Source organism: Filicampus tigris, chromosome 5 (genome assembly GCF_054856515.1).
Source record: "Filicampus tigris isolate MCC_2025a chromosome 5, RoL_Ftig_1.0, whole genome shotgun sequence".
Lineage (NCBI taxonomy): Eukaryota > Metazoa > Chordata > Actinopteri > Syngnathiformes > Syngnathidae > Filicampus > Filicampus tigris.
In genome coordinates this window covers 19,329,748-19,345,470 of record NC_141221.1, presented here as the reverse complement: position 1 = coordinate 19,345,470, position 15,723 = coordinate 19,329,748, and the positions used below count along the sequence as shown (strand labels likewise).

At 42.7% G+C, this 15,723-nt stretch overlaps 1 protein-coding gene across 1 annotated transcript in view; it reads left to right on the top strand.

Annotated features, from left to right (window-relative positions):
- Nucleotides 1–14,282, top strand: part of hmcn2 (hemicentin 2) — a 49,926-nt gene extending 35,644 nt beyond the window's left edge. Inside the window, exons 50-81 of the mRNA XM_086030949.1 lie at nt 17–98; nt 329–465; nt 544–685; nt 761–905; nt 1,297–1,424; nt 1,502–1,658; nt 1,738–1,859; nt 1,936–2,100; nt 2,682–2,789; nt 2,904–3,038; nt 3,117–3,251; nt 3,342–3,611; nt 4,018–4,208; nt 4,284–4,497; nt 4,689–4,823; nt 4,896–5,086; nt 6,523–6,604; nt 6,877–7,047; nt 7,705–7,857; nt 7,981–8,118; nt 8,317–8,438; nt 8,512–8,752; nt 8,843–8,902; nt 9,004–9,123; nt 9,241–9,375; nt 9,544–9,663; nt 9,753–9,878; nt 10,708–10,836; nt 10,922–11,215; nt 12,492–12,611; nt 12,692–12,818; nt 12,932–14,282. Coding sequence (XP_085887075.1) covers nt 17–98; nt 329–465; nt 544–685; nt 761–905; nt 1,297–1,424; nt 1,502–1,658; nt 1,738–1,859; nt 1,936–2,100; nt 2,682–2,789; nt 2,904–3,038; nt 3,117–3,251; nt 3,342–3,611; nt 4,018–4,208; nt 4,284–4,497; nt 4,689–4,823; nt 4,896–5,086; nt 6,523–6,604; nt 6,877–7,047; nt 7,705–7,857; nt 7,981–8,118; nt 8,317–8,438; nt 8,512–8,752; nt 8,843–8,902; nt 9,004–9,123; nt 9,241–9,375; nt 9,544–9,663; nt 9,753–9,878; nt 10,708–10,836; nt 10,922–11,215; nt 12,492–12,611; nt 12,692–12,818; nt 12,932–13,310 — 4,974 coding nt within the window. The 3' untranslated portion in view covers nt 13,311–14,282. The remainder of the gene's footprint in view (nt 1–16; nt 99–328; nt 466–543; nt 686–760; nt 906–1,296; nt 1,425–1,501; nt 1,659–1,737; nt 1,860–1,935; nt 2,101–2,681; nt 2,790–2,903; nt 3,039–3,116; nt 3,252–3,341; nt 3,612–4,017; nt 4,209–4,283; nt 4,498–4,688; nt 4,824–4,895; nt 5,087–6,522; nt 6,605–6,876; nt 7,048–7,704; nt 7,858–7,980; nt 8,119–8,316; nt 8,439–8,511; nt 8,753–8,842; nt 8,903–9,003; nt 9,124–9,240; nt 9,376–9,543; nt 9,664–9,752; nt 9,879–10,707; nt 10,837–10,921; nt 11,216–12,491; nt 12,612–12,691; nt 12,819–12,931) is intronic.
- Nucleotides 14,283–15,723: the final 1,441 nt, after the last annotated feature.

Here is a 15,723-nt window from a genome sequence, read left to right as displayed (position 1 = left end):
CGCTGTCTTCTTCAAGGTTGAGGATGCAGGTCTGTACACCTGCTTGGCCAGCAGCCCAGCTGGAGAGGATGGAAGAAATTATTGGGTTCGAGTACAAGGTGATACAAGTTATTCTTCTATATCGCTTCTCAAATTTTGTTTTAATGCCTCTATTTACAAGGTTAGACAGTAGGCACACGTATCCACCTATAGTGCTATCTTCTGAGCAAGCATGTGCACTATAAAGTCCAGTGTAAATTTTGTGTTACCGGTTGTACATTCTTTGAACTACACAAATTGTTGTCCTCTAAATTAGTACGTGATTACACAAACATTGTTCACACTTCAGTCCCACCGACCCTCCTCGGCTCTGAAGATGTGAGGACACTGTCAGTGCCAGTTAATGGACATTTGACCCTGGAGTGCCTGGCTGACAGTGACCCCCCTCCTGACATAGAGTGGTACAAGGATGAGGTCGAGATGCAGGTACAGGATGAGAACACATTCACAAACATTTATTGAAGTAAAAGAACATCCCTAACTCAGATCCTTCTGTCCAATTAGCTGGGTGGCCGCATTCAGCAGCTCGCAGGTGGCCAATACCTTGAAATACAGGACGTCAAACCCGAGGACAGTGGCCAGTACAGTTGCGTGGTGACCAACATGGCAGGAAGCACCAGTCTCTTCTTCATTGTGGAGATTCTATGTAAATTGCTCTTTTAACAGACATGGTTAAAACTGGGTCGGCACATTTGACCCTAATCATACTTCTGCCTCTCAGTGCCACCAGTAATAAAGGAGAGCAGCGCAGTGGTGACAGCTCATATAGGCCAGGATGCAGTATTACCTTGTGAAGTCGAGGATGGCACGTCTCCTACAATTATGTGGAGAAAAGATGGCTTTCCCATAACCCACGATAACAACAAGTAGGTCTTTATGTTGTGTTAATGTGGTTAAAATTGCATGAGATTGTATTTGAAAAAAAGACAACAATTTAAAACTATCCCAACAACAATGAATTTCATATAGTAAACCATGCTCCAAATGTAGTTTTGTACCGGAAAAAAAAAGTCAGCCAGACTGCTAATTTTGGTGAATTCATGAACCGGTAATCTGAATCATAAATGGAAGCATTTTCAAACATGGCAATTCATTTTCAAGAATTTGTCCAAGGATTCATTCAAATAAAATCACCCATACACATCTGTGTATGAATCCAACAACCTATTTGTCTTTGACACTGACTGAGTTTATAGTAACATTAAAATCCCATCGGATGTATTTTATGAACATGATTCAGTATGTGAAACATTTCAGGTACACCATGCTACCAGAAGGCTCCTTACGTGTGCACGGGGTTCAGCTGAGTGATGCTGGCCGCTACCACTGCACAGTATCAAATCAGGCGGGCTCAGACCACCGGGGAATCGATCTCAGAGTGTTTGGTAAATAGAGCAAAACTGGAAACTCTGAATCTTGTGACTGTGCTCAATATGTTGGAATCTGCTCTGTGTCCTGTTAGTGGGTCCTTCAATTAGTCCAGGCCCGTTCAACATGACAGTAACCACAGGCATCAGAGCTGTCCTGAGTTGTGAGACAACAGGCATACCCCCTCCTAAAGTGTCTTGGAAAAGGAATGGCTCTCCTCTTGATAGTAGCCATCAATCTAGTGCATACAGGTAAATTCACACTTTTGTATCATGTCAGTGATACTGCAATAAAAGAATTAGTAAAAGACAAAGATGTTTATTTTTGAAGGTTATTATCTTCTGGCTCCCTGGTGATTTTATCGCCGTCCAATGAGGATGAAGGCTACTTTGAATGCACAGCCGTGAATGATGTTGGAGAGGAGCGCAGGGTTATTGAGGTCAACCTCCAAGGTATGGATTTTAAGGTGGTGCAAGTACACAACAGTTTAAAATGCAACCATTGTATTTTTGTGCCTTGCTCTCGTAGTCCCGCCATCCATTGAAGATGATGTCACCACAGTCACCGCTGTGAAAATGTCTCCTGTGGAGTTGCCTTGTCATGTTAAAGGCCAACCTCAGCCTACCGTCTCCTGGACAAAAGGTGGAGCCAAGCTGGGATCTAGAGGAGGAACTTATCGCATCCTTCCTACTGGTAAGATACCACCTCTACTTGTGTTGTTGGCATTATCATGTCATGCAGTGTTATGCAAATCACTGAGAAGAAAACTCACCTCTTTTATTGTTCACCATGACCACATTTCAGAGGCGCATAAATTATGCGTATTTACTCTGCCAGATGTGGTAATATGTTTCAAATAATGACAAGAGCAGCGGTGGGTAGCCTGTGTCATGTCCCACTTGGTCAATAAAATAAAATCTCTCAATTTATATGCAGAGGTGGGTAGAGTAGCCCAAAATTGTACTCAGGTAAGAGTACTGTTATTTTAGAATAATGATTAATGACTCAACTAAAGGTTAAAGTAGTCCTCCTTTTGTAAGAGTAAGTACACAGTGAAAAAAAATACTCGAGAACTGAGTAACTGCTTAGTAACTTTAGATTTTTTATTATTTAAATGAAGTATGAACATTTAATTTACAATGATATAACATCCAAATGAACGACTTCAGACCTTGCTCAATACGTAACTTCAACGTCAGTTAGTTGAACAGAGTAAAACTAGTGCGTTACGAACCACCTCTGTTATTATGTGACAACTGCTATCCTCTATGCAGGGGTGCTGGAGATAACTGCCGCGTTACCAAGTCATGCCGGCAGGTATACTTGCTCAGCTCGTAATACAGCTGGAGTGGCTCACAAACACATCTCACTTACGGTGCAAGGTGGGTAGCCATTTGCTAGCATCAAGGCTCTGGCGCACCATCTTGTGTTTGACTAAAAGACATATCACATCAATAAGTTCAAAAAGATAATCTCACTGTACCTTGATCTAATAGAGTCCCCAGAAATCAGGCCAATGGCAGAGGAAGTGCAAGTGGTGTTACATCATGGGACCATCCTACCCTGTGAGGTTCAAGGAGTTCCCAGGCCGTCCATTACCTGGCAAAGAGAGGGTGTTCCCATAGCAGCTGGTAACCAAAGTACATCATCAATACTAAGAAAGTACAAACGACATATTTGTTCCAAAAATGTTTCTACTTATTTTACAGGTCACAGGCTAGCTCTGCTCTCAAACGGCGCCCTCAAGTTTGCACGTGTTACTCTTGGTGATGCAGGGATGTACCAATGCCTGGCAAAAAATGAAGCTGGTGTGGCTGTGGGAAGAACCAAACTTGTCCTGCAAGGTAGTATACCTTTGCTCTCAAATTGAAATGCTTCCCACTAGTATTCAAATTCGGTGACATGATAGTAATCTTATACTTGGGTGTTTTCAGTTCCACCAGTGCTGAGTGTGCCCCACGGGGAATACACTGCTGTGCTGGGCCAACCTGTCAGTCTGGAATGTGCGGCAGATGGCCAACCCCAACCGGAAGTTACTTGGCACAAAGACAGGAGGCCTATAGTTGACAGTACTCATATTCATATATATGCAAATGGTACACTGGTGATCACTTCTACCCAGCGCAGTGATGCAGGGACCTACACATGTACCGCCAAGAATCTTGCTGGCAGAACAAGTCATGATATCAGACTGATTATTCAAAGTGAGTCAAGGCTCTTAGTTTCACCTTCTGAAAATACACTGTGCTATGTATGTTGACTGAAAACGCATAAAGCTTCCAAGAACAGTTGAAGTGATTTAAGTTCAGATCCTGATATTTTTGCACGGACCCTAAAGAAAAATGCTGTTTTAAAGGTTTGTTAAGAGAGGAATTCAAATGCTTTTCTGCATTAATGAGATGAGATGTACGAAGTGAAGCAATGTTTGGCTATTGTAACACTAAATGTCTTTGAAAATATGTAGCCGTTGTGGTTTTGTAAGGAGAAATGCCTCATAAATAGCTTTGATGTGATCGGATGAAAGATTGGATCGCTAGGAATGACAGGGTACCCAATGAATGGGAAAAAAGAATTACAGAATAGTTACTGTATCTTGTCGTTGTGTTTCAGTTCCCCCGATGATTCTTCCTGGGCAAACTGAGATGTCTGTCATTCAAGGATTTCAGGCCTTGTTACCTTGTGCTGCTCAGGGTTCACCAGATCCCAAAGTATCATGGGAAAAGGATGGTGAAGTTTTGCTCAACCTACCGGGCAAATTCACCGCCCTGCGATCCGGAGAGCTGATTATCGAGAGGGCCGAGGTGAGCATGAGAACATCGGCAGCTTCAGTGTCAGCCCAGCCTGCCAATGACTCTTATTTGCTTTTTCTTACATAGCCAAGAGATGCTGGAATGTTTACATGTGTAGCCACCAATGCGGCAGGCTCCACAAGACAGGACATTCACCTGTCCGTCAACATGCGGCCCGCCTTTAAAGAGCTACCTGGTGATGTGACCTTGAATAAAGGACAGGATCTGGCCTTGTCCTGCCACGCTCAGGGGACACCTCCTCCTGTCATCTCCTGGACTGTCAACAACGAACCTTACCCAGGTATCATTTACTTGGAATGGTCTTGCTGTAGAGCTCCCAGTACTAGCAACATTCCGCAGTACACATTTTTCATAGCTTTCAAATGAACAGACTAGTAATACCAAGTAAAACAATGTTTGTTTTTCTACTACAGCCTAGATTTTTGCCACTGAACTTTGAATTAATGATTTTTGATGAATCCTATTTTGTAGGTGCCACTGTAGATGAAGCAGGCAGGAACACCATCATAATCGACAACGTTACTATGAGTAACGGTGGCACATATGTGTGTATTGCGGAAAACAGCGTGGGCTCCATCCGAGCGCTCTCCTTTGTTCGCATCAGAGGTAATATCGGACTGATAAGTGGAAACTCTGAACAGCCGATTATCTCAATTTAATATTGTGTGCATTTCTTAGAGCCTCCCGTGCTGAAGGGTGAAGCCCACATGTCTCAAACAGTCCTTCAAGGTGGCTCCGCTGTGCTCGACTGTCCAATCCATGGAGACCCCAACCCTGTCCTCCGCTGGCTCCGAAATGGAAAACCCCTGCACCGCTCTGTCCGCATGCAGACACTTCACAATGGATCACTGATCATTTACAGCATCACTGTAAATACAAAGTTCACACATTTTATTCACAGCAACTTAGTCCAGTTTGAATCGTAAAGCTTCCGTGAGTAGACTTGGAGAAAAGGTTTTTCTGAAAGGAGGCGCATTCATCCAATACAGGCCTCATCTGTGTGAATGACTGGCAGTGTCCTGCTTCGACTACAATCTGATTGGAGGCACTTCAGTTAGAAACTAACAGCATTATCAACAGAGGGAGGAGGTCAACAGAGAACTGGATGTTCCCAGACTCTGGCCTGCTCTGCTTAGCCTCTAACCTTGTTATGTTCTTTAACTGCTGCTGTAATTGCATAGCTTGAAGCTGAGATTCTCACAGACGGATGACTGTGCTTCCCACAGTGCTCCCTATGTGAGATAAGGCCCTGATACACCAAAACGACGTTCACCAGCAATGACAGACGCTTACCCCCTGTGGCGCAACGACAGACAGCGACGCTGACCATTAAAGTACCTTCTGCGCATGCATAAGATGTAATACCCTTCCGTACCATCGGCGGAGGTAGTCATCATTTCTCATGGTTAGAAAACTCCAAGCGGAAAACTGTTGGCCGGGGGCGGATTATAACAATGTAAACAATGCATTCGGCTATATTCTTCGCTCACGATGGGCTCCCACGCGAAGTAAACCCTCACGTTCTTGACACAGTATTGTGAAATACTTACATTGTCAACCCTCGCTCTTGTACTTGTAAGAAGATTAAGGCAGCGAAAGCGTGCTCGCTGTTTCTCCGCATTTGGTGCTCCAAGCGCTGATTTGCTAGCTAACAGCCAATCAGAGTGACCAAATGTCACGACTGGCGATGCCGATTCAACATGCGTAAACGCCCCCTAGACGCTTACAGACGGGTTACGACACTACGACGGTGGCCAGTACATCAATTAGACGGTGCGTAAAGACGCCAAGACGCTTCACGACCTCCGACGTCGGTTTGGTGTATCATTGCCTTTAGTCTTCTACCTGGCACGACAATGTCTTGCTAGTCACATAAACTCTCAACTGGCCAACGGTGTATCATGTTGTTTCGTTGTCCATATACTGACTTTATTTCATACCTTACTACCTTATATCAGACCAAAGCTTTTTGCTTTTGGGGGGATGACAAAGGGCTTCTGTTAGTGCAGTCTTCCTTCTACAGTTCAGTAATGCACTGTATGCTTAGTTCATTGAACATATTGGTGTACATGTGATTATGGATGGTTGCTTACCAATATATGCCGTGTGATTGTGCCTTCTCTCACCCTGTCAGCTAGCATAGGCTCAAGTGCACCCACGACCCTCCACAGAATAAGCGTTATAAACGTATTGTTGGCTTATACCAAAGAATTAGTCTGGTCCTAATGTTTTGTTTTAATGAGAGCATTTTGTATACCATTGCCAATCATATGAAACAATACATGTCTGTCATTTCAATCTATAGGCTGCAGACGAAGGGGATTATGAATGTGTGGCTGAGAGTGAAGCAGGGTCAGCTGAACGGACCATTACTCTCCAGGTTCAGAGTGAGTTTTCACTTTTGTTTATTATTCAACCTTGTTTAATGAAGGGGCATCCCTTGGACTTGTCATACACCCTAGCTCCCTGTCAAAGTACATAACTCCTTTCCACCAACCATCACATACTTTGTTAATGAAACTGTCCTTTTCTGTTCGTGAATCATGTATGTCATTTATGGCAGGGGAAGTCATTACATCACTAGTTTTATCTTGGTTGTGACTGCATTTTATTAAAACATATGCTAATGGCCACAATTATTTTTGCCTCTATGTCTTAGTTAATGGAGGTTACTCCAACTGGGAGGACTGGGGTCCTTGCAGTAGCACATGTGGTCAAGGCTCCCAAGAGCGCAGTCGACTTTGCAACAACCCAGAACCAACTAATGGTGGACGATCATGCAGCGGGCCAAGTATCGACTCCAGGAAATGTCATGCCGGCCTTTGTCCAGGTTTAACTCAAACAATACAGTATATTAATCTTCGGTATACAGTAGGTAAACAATTAAAAGTTCAGTTAAAAAAAGAATATCTGTAAATGAATAAATATACTGTTGTGCAATGGAACAGTCCATACACATTGGTTCAGGGAGGCTGGTCAACTTTTGATTTGGTCATATTTTTAAAAAAAATCACATTGCTTTAAAGTGGAAATCAAGCCAAACATATTTTTTTGAAGAAAATGTTCCCAGCAGGCTCACTAGTTGAAACACGGCATTCTGATTAATGTTGCATTTGTGGAATATGAGTTTAGCAGCAAAATCCCCCCCCACTTTTTAGCCATTTTGTCACGGCTCAACTTCAGAAAACAGGTGAGCCGTGATTGGTCGTTAACTGAGCCCTGAGCAGTTGTGATGTCATTTTCAGTCGACAGAAGTAACAAAATGGCGCCCCCCAGAGATGCTAAAAACAAGCGAATTGACTTCAACTAGTGGGCTTGCATTGAACATATTCTTGAGAAAAAGATGCTTGGGTTGGGTTGACTTCCCCTGTAAGTACATTTACATGGTATTTTTAACAGCCATATACAGTATGTATGTGTTTTAAACGCTATGATGATGCATGAGGAAGGCATAATAGATTTTTTTTTTTTTTTTTTCTGATGACAGGTGAAGCCCCTCGTAAAACCAGAGGTAGCCTAATAGGTATAGTCAACGAGAGGGAGTTCGGAGTGTCCTTCTTGGAGGCCAACATCACAGATAATGAAGAGGAAGGCAGCAGCACTTTGCAGGCCCGTCTCGACAACATTCCGCCAAGTGTGGGTTAGTGGTCACAACAAATCGAACCAGAAGGGACATATTTTTGGCTTGCTTCATTTTAGTGCTCCTAGTACAGTGTACATTTGAGTATTTTACTCCTGCTGTAATCCAGTGTATTGATGGTAGGTCCCTTGCTGCGGGTGCTGGTGTCTGTTTTTGCACCTATCTACTGGACCACTGTGCTTCAGAGTGGGCCCACAAGGAATGGCTACTCCTTCACACACGGCCAGTTCAGGCAGGAGTCTCAGCTGGAATTCGACACAGGTTTGTTCTTGATTTTACATATTCATCATCAGCCCACCATACTAACAGGAAAAACTGCTCCAGTGCTGACAGTTTTCTTTGACTCTACGTCATGGTGTTCACAAAACAGCCACAAGATGGTGTTAATGACTCGAGTCTTTGAAGGCTACAGTCCTTAAACTGGATGTGTAAAATATTGCTTCCAATTCCTTCAACCAGGGGAGGTCCTCCGTCTCACCCATGTGGCCAGAGGACTGGATTCCGAGGGAGTTTTACTGATTGACATTGTAATCAATGGATTTGTACCTCCATCATTGACAACCTCACATCTGAGCCTGCAGGTGTGTCCACTGTTCTTCTTGTTATCGGCGCATTTTCAACAGTTTTCTCAAGATTGAATTGTGTGTCCTGTAGGAGTTTGATGAGTCCTACGTGCAGACAGGCAAAGGGCAGATGTACTCATGGTCATCACAGTCCCACCAGCGGGGAGGGACCCCCATGGTGCTGCGCTGCAATCACACCATTATTTACGAGGGTGAGGAGAATCGTCAGGGCCCTCTGCTCCAGCTGTTGAAGGTTTCCGGAATGAATAGTGTCTACAATATGCTTACTCTTACAATGGACTTCCACTTCACTGCCAGCCTTCTCATACCAGGTCAGAGGAAATTATTTGGGGGAAAATATTGATAAAAAATCAAATCAAATAGGGGAAAAAAGACATCACGTTAAACGATTCTGTTTGCAGATGGTCATGAAGAAAGTTGCCCTAAAGGCTTTGTCCTCGACACGACCTCATACTGTGCTGGTAGGTGGCCTCCGCCTTATTTATGATTTGGCAATATTTAACTTTAAATATATGTCATTGTGCCACTTGATTATTGTAATTCAATGTGTGGTTGTAACTAGATGAAGATGAATGCACCCTTCAGTCTCCCTGCTCTCACTCATGTAACAACATCATGGGCGGATTTTCTTGTGTCTGCCCATCTGGCTTTACCATCTCCACGGAGACCAACACATGCCAAGGTGAAACAAGCACACATGACATTCTTTCGCAAACAGCACGGTGACTGTATTGATGGGTCGTATTTTATATAACACATGTGAAAACTGCTACGCTTATTCATCACCTGAACCCAACAGATATTGACGAGTGTGCCCAGAGCTCACACATGTGCCACTACAACCAGCAGTGTATCAACACAGTGGGCACTTACCGCTGCCAAGCCAAGTGTGGAGCAGGATTTAAACCCAGCATTACAAGAAACAGCTGCGAAGGCAAGTCACCCTTTATCCATGTTCACTCTTTCATCCATCCAGTCATTAGATGGATGAGAAAGGGCGAGACCAGATGAATCCTGGACTGCTTGTCAGCCAATAGTAGACATTGCTCATCACGAAAGGAAATTCACTTTTGTGTGATTGTGAACAAATGTTGTGTTTTAGATGTGGATGAATGTCGAGAGTCTACCCTATCACCGTGTCAACATCAGTGTCTCAACACTTTGGGCTCCTACCGCTGCATTTGCCACCCTGGGTACCAGCTGTCAGGACAACAATGCGTCGGTCAGCCATTTAAACACAAAATTGGTTCTTTTATACCACCGGTACTGGTGTTTAATTTGAATGATGAAGTAACCATCTTCTTTTTACAGACATCAATGAGTGTATGAGGAATGTGTGCCCAGCTCACCAGCAATGTCAGAACAATGAAGGAGGGTACCAATGTTTCGACAGCTGTCCCGCTGGCATGACCAAAGCAGAGAGCGGAGTGTGCGTGGGTTAGTGTCTGTTCTTCCTCACTTCATTCATTTTTGAAAATGTCGACAGCAATTCCAGTTTTCCACTCTACAGAGGTTGGATTACGTAAGATAATGGTTGAAAGCTCCAGGAAATTTTAGAAACACTTTTTTTTCTTGAGTGGGTAAAGATGGGGATGATCCTGTTGGCACTGCATTTTACATTGTGTAACAGAGTCAGATTTCACAGGAAATCTGCTGCATTGCTTTGCGACAGCACGAAGCCGTTGGTTTGCCTCCATAAAGTCAGCAGGAGCTTTCTTGAATGCCATAATTTGTTGCGCAGATTCCACAGAAATATACTCAACAGGAGCACTAACAGACTAAATATAAAGCCACATTTCAAACAAGTGGTACAGTTTAGTTCAGGTCGCCACGTTACATTTGGAATCGTAAACCGTGATCTGGCTTGTGATTACACTTCAGGAGGGTGTAACCGGCATCGCAGTATTTTGCACTTGCGCAACACAACAGAACTAAAAATTCATTCAACATTGCACTGTGCCGTACGTTGTCATGATTCCTTGATTCTTTTTTCTTTTATTTTAACAGTAAAATTATGTTTTAAAAATAAGCAGTCCTCTTCTTCACGCTCTGTTGCACCAAAGTGTCATAATTATGTTGGTCAATCAGAAGGCTAGTTGTGTAGGTCCTCCATTTAGGTACTGTTACTTTGCGGTGACCATGGTGGAAAAAGCTCCCAAAACTGCAAACGGCACTCAACACCATCTGTACTTCTGGCTATGTGTTTTAACACTCTCACTTGTCATGTTTTATAAAGTTGATGGACCTGTCCTGTATTGTTTTTCAGATATTGACGAATGTCAGGATGGAAGTCACATGTGTCGCTACTCTCAGATCTGTCAGAACACAGTCGGAGGTTATGGGTGTATATGTCCCAGAGGGTACCGATCTCAAGGAGTTGGTCTGCCATGTCTGGGTAGGACACTGCTTTATCTCTTTCAGATTCGACACAAATTTGAGTATCACGCCTTTGTAGTAATGACTCTGTTGTATACATTCAGACGTCGATGAATGCCTGCAGATGCCAATCCCGTGCGTCTTCCAGTGCCGCAATGTGCCTGGCAGCTTCAGGTGCTTGTGTCCACCTGGAACTGTGCTGCTTGGGGATGGCCGCTCATGTGCAGGGCTGGAGAGAGGGCAGATCTTCACTAATGGAACCAGAGTCAGAGCGAGACTTCGGCCGCAGCTGGTGTCATCCATTGGCAGGCCAATTTTATCCCGTCCTCATGGAGTATCTCGTATTACCAGGCAGAGCTGCCCTGTTGGATACACCAGCAGAGACGGCAAATGTGTTGGTAAGCTCGCGTCAAAGGCTGCCTCTGCCCTTGACTAGCGCTTAGACACTGACCTGGCACTAGCAAGCAGTACACATCAGTCACATCTTATTGTGGTCCAAAGCAGTTCTTGAGGCAACAGTTGGATACACAGGCCTATTGGACCTTTTGTTATCCAATGGAAGATTAGATTTTTCTGCCTGTCACTATACACAGGTGGCATATATAGAAAAAAATATAAATCTTATCTGGTGACTACAATTTATTTTAAAAAATACACCATGAAAAATAATAATGATGATAATAATAATGCTGTGAACATACTCCAGTGTTCATTCTTTCACTTTTAACCTAACTACAAAAGTTTTATAGGTACTACAAATTGGATTAAAAAAAAAATAAAGTGAAGTTCCCTAAAAGCCATTCCGTGTACAACCAAGTGAAAGAGGATATTCTGAAGGAGATAAGACATTTTACTCTGCCACTACCGATAGTAGACCTATCTGGTTGTATTTATCATGTTAATATTTGTTAGTGTGTTTTTTAACAGAGCGTGAGTCATTTTTATTTATTTATTTATTTATTTATTTATTTTTTATAAAAGATGTTATTGTTCTATATTTCAATGTAAATGGTCAATATTTTTGAGAATTAAAAGATAATTTCACTGAGAAAGATGCAGTACTTTAATAGGTTTTGCTCTAACTTCATCACTACATCAGTGGCAAAAACAAACAAACATAAAAAAAATAAAAAAACGATCGTTTATCGTGAGAGTCCCTGGGAATAATAATTGTCCTGAAAATGTTATTATGCGTTACCCCTGGAGAGAGTTTACAAGAAAATAAAAACCAACATGGCGGCACGGTGGTCGACTGGTTAGCACGTCCGCCTCACAGTTCAGAGGTCGTGGGTTCGATCCCGGCTCCGGCCTCCCTGTGTGGAGTTTGCATGTTCTCCCCGTGCCTGCGTGGGTTTTCTCCGGGCACTCCGGTTTCCTCCCACATTCCAAAAACATGCATGGTAAGTTGATTGGACTCTCTAAATTGCCCCTAGGTGTGATTGTGAGTGCGGATGTTTGTCTCTGTGTGCCCTGCGATTGGCTGGCAACCAGTTCAGGGTGTCCCCCGCCTACTGCCCAAAGACAGCTGGGATAGGCTCCAGCACGCCCCGCGACCCTTGTGAGGAGAAGCGGTACAGATAATGGATGGATGGATGGATAAAAACCAACATCAAATTTGCCATCTTCACGCTCCACCCACATACTTATCACTATACTGTGTTGTCATCTGTGTAGATGTGGACGAATGTCTACTCAGAAAGCCCTGCCAACATGAATGTCGAAACACCATCGGCAGTTTCCGGTGTCTATGTCCGCCAGGCTACCAGCTGCTACCCAATGGCAGGAACTGTAAAGGTACCAGAAAATCAGTTTGTGATTATGTATGCTTCATCCCTCCCACAATTACGACGAGTGAACCTTCTTCCCCACTCTAGACACTGACGAGTGCTTAGAGCAGGGCATCCGTTGTGGCCACAATCAGATGTGTTTTAACACCAGAGGAGGATACCAGTGCCTGGACACTCCCTGTCCTGCATCCTACCAGCGCGGAAGAAGCCCAGGGTAAGTCCAACAAAAATAGCCATTGAAATACATGATAAAATATATAACCGAGATTGTATTGCAAAAGCATTCAAATGACTCGTCATGTCCCTCCTCTCTTGACTCTTTAAAAGGACATGCTACAAGCCGTGCTCTCTGGACTGTGCCACAGGAGGCTCTCCTCTGCTTCTGCAGTACAAACTTCTCACGCTTCCCTCTGGCATACCATCCAATCACAACGTAGTGCGGCTGTCCGCTTTCTCAGAGTCAGGCATCCTGCAAGAACGCACATCTTTTATCATACTAGAGCAAGAATCCCAGATGGGTCCGATGGGACAGGCATTTGGCATCAGGGACGAAGCAGGTCGCGGGGTCATCTACACGTTGCGGCTTCTCGACAGACCGGAACTGGTGCGGCTCAAAGTGCAGGCCACCACCATTTCGCAGCAGGGCCGTGTGACCTACCAGAGCATTTTCATCATCTACATTTCCATCTCGGCTTTTCCCTACTGAGCATCTGCAGCTTCACGAGTGACTAGCCCCCAAAAGACCTGTAGATACTTTTAAACCAAAGGTAATTCCCCAGAAACCTGAGCCTCGGGTGCATTATGCCCTTCCAAAGACAATTCAACTTACGTACAGTATATGATTAAGACGACACGGTCAATCAGACAAGATTCAGAGGTCTATACCTATCTGTGACTGAAAAATCCTGTAAATACTGACGAACTTAGGACTGAAACATGGTGAAAGAACTAAATATTGTCATCACCGATATGCCTGACCAGAGAAAATAGAATCTGCCATTAGCCCCAAAAATGGGTGGAATTGTTTATGCAGTAATAGTATTTACTATTGATCAAAAACTGCCAAGCTTGCCTCTTCTGGTAGTTAAGTGATTCAATGTCTGGTGGAACTATGTCTGGTAAATAAATGAAAATGCACGCCTGATCGGTTTTAAATGTTCACCGTTTAGGAAAATGAACAATATTTACATTAGTAATTGCCTATTCTGCAATCTTTAAAAAAAGACATTCTGACTGCTTGAGCCACTTGTTTAAAGTGACAAACCAGAAGAGCGAGTGTAACAATGTGTGATAGTGTTGCACTTTTGCAGCTTTTTTTGTACCCTGCATTTTTTTTAATGTAAATATGTTTAAAAGTGCCTTTCTGAATGTATCCGAGTGGACTTTATTGAGGCTGTGACTCAACTGGTGGGTGCTACAAAGAATACAACTTTTATAGGTATTGACTGTATATACGGGTTGATTGCTGCAGCTCCAAGTGTCATCCTTGCATACATGGTATGGGATTTTGTGGTGCAAAAGGAGATGAAAAAGGTCATTTGCAACCCATGTTTGCCTGTGAAAAAAGAGCTAATAAAGTGCTGACCCTACTCAAACAGGGTTGACGTACGTTTTACAGATTATTGTATGTATGTTGAGTATTTGCAGAAATAAAAAAGACAACATTTTTTAAACTTTATACTTTTCCCATCGTTCTAATTAATTATCATTAGTTAAAAGCAGAGCAACAGCACTATACACATGTTTTGGGGTTTCTTTAGTTGAAGGCAGCAAATATTTGTTTTAATATTGACATTTTCAATCAGAAGTGACCTTTCTAACTAGTAGACACTACAACTTTGAATTAATACACACTGGGCTGAACATCTAGTTCTAAGACAAAAAGTCGGTGTGGAAAAATGCCTTTCATCTTCTGTAAATAATGTATTTGTTTAAGATTAAGCGCTGAGACATCCAGACAAGAATCAGCTTTGTATTAGGGGACGGAGTCCCAGCACAAAGGTGCTACTGCTTGTGCTGGCTACTATTAAAAGCAGAATAGAGGTACGAATGGCGTCAACCCCAGACAGCATTCAACAGCAGAACTATCAGATCCAGGTCAACGACTGGTACCTGGAAAAGTAGTAATGAAACAAGTATTTCCATGAAAACCTGGTCTCCAAGCGACTTTTGTACGCACAGGAGCTTAAGAAGGCAATACATATGGGGGAATGCTTATGTTTATCACAGAATATTAAAACATCCAATATATACGGTTCGGTCTTGAAGTATTTCAACAATGAAAAGAACTATGAATTTACCATCATTGTTACTATTCTACATCTACACAATCCATTTGAATTAAAACATTCAAGACATGATAGAAATGTATTGTGGGCTTGAGATCATGAGACTTGGCTGTTGTAGAACATTTGATTGCTCTCTCATCAAAGAGTCTACAGTTGCATGTTTAGTAAGTTCAGTGTTTTTGTTTATATATATATATATATATATATATATATATATATATATATATATATATATATATATATATATGTATGTATCACCCAAAAAGGTCATTTGAACGGGGTGTGTATACTTTTTATATCCATTGTTAAAAAGCAAAATGCCTTACTGTTTACCGTGCAACACTGTAATTGTTTCAAGATGTACTGTAGGTGGAAAGAAGTCTTCACTAAAGCAACCACTGGAAATCAGTGTGTGGCTACAATCTGGCCGATACAGAGGTCTGCTTTTCTTTATTTTCAAAAGGCTGTATAAACACTATCAAGATATCTGCTAAGGTAGCCATCTTACTGTATATTTTATTTAATTCTTCCCATGTGTTTCAAATGTGATCATCAAGATTTTTAGTAATACATAATATGCCTCATGAATATTTTCGAGTAGTGATTTTATATCTTCTCTTGAGATTACTTTGATTTGAGTCTTCCTTGAAACCAAAAGGAAGTTGGCTCGGGTAATACCTCAGCTTCTCAGCAGATGGAGCTGATGTCAGATTGCTCAATAAATGTTTTTAACAGATCATCAGCTCCGCTGTGCTGAGGCCTGTTGGGTCTTTTTGCTGTCATCACTGTCAGACGTGAGCTGCTGGTTGTAATAACTGTTTGAGTTGAAGA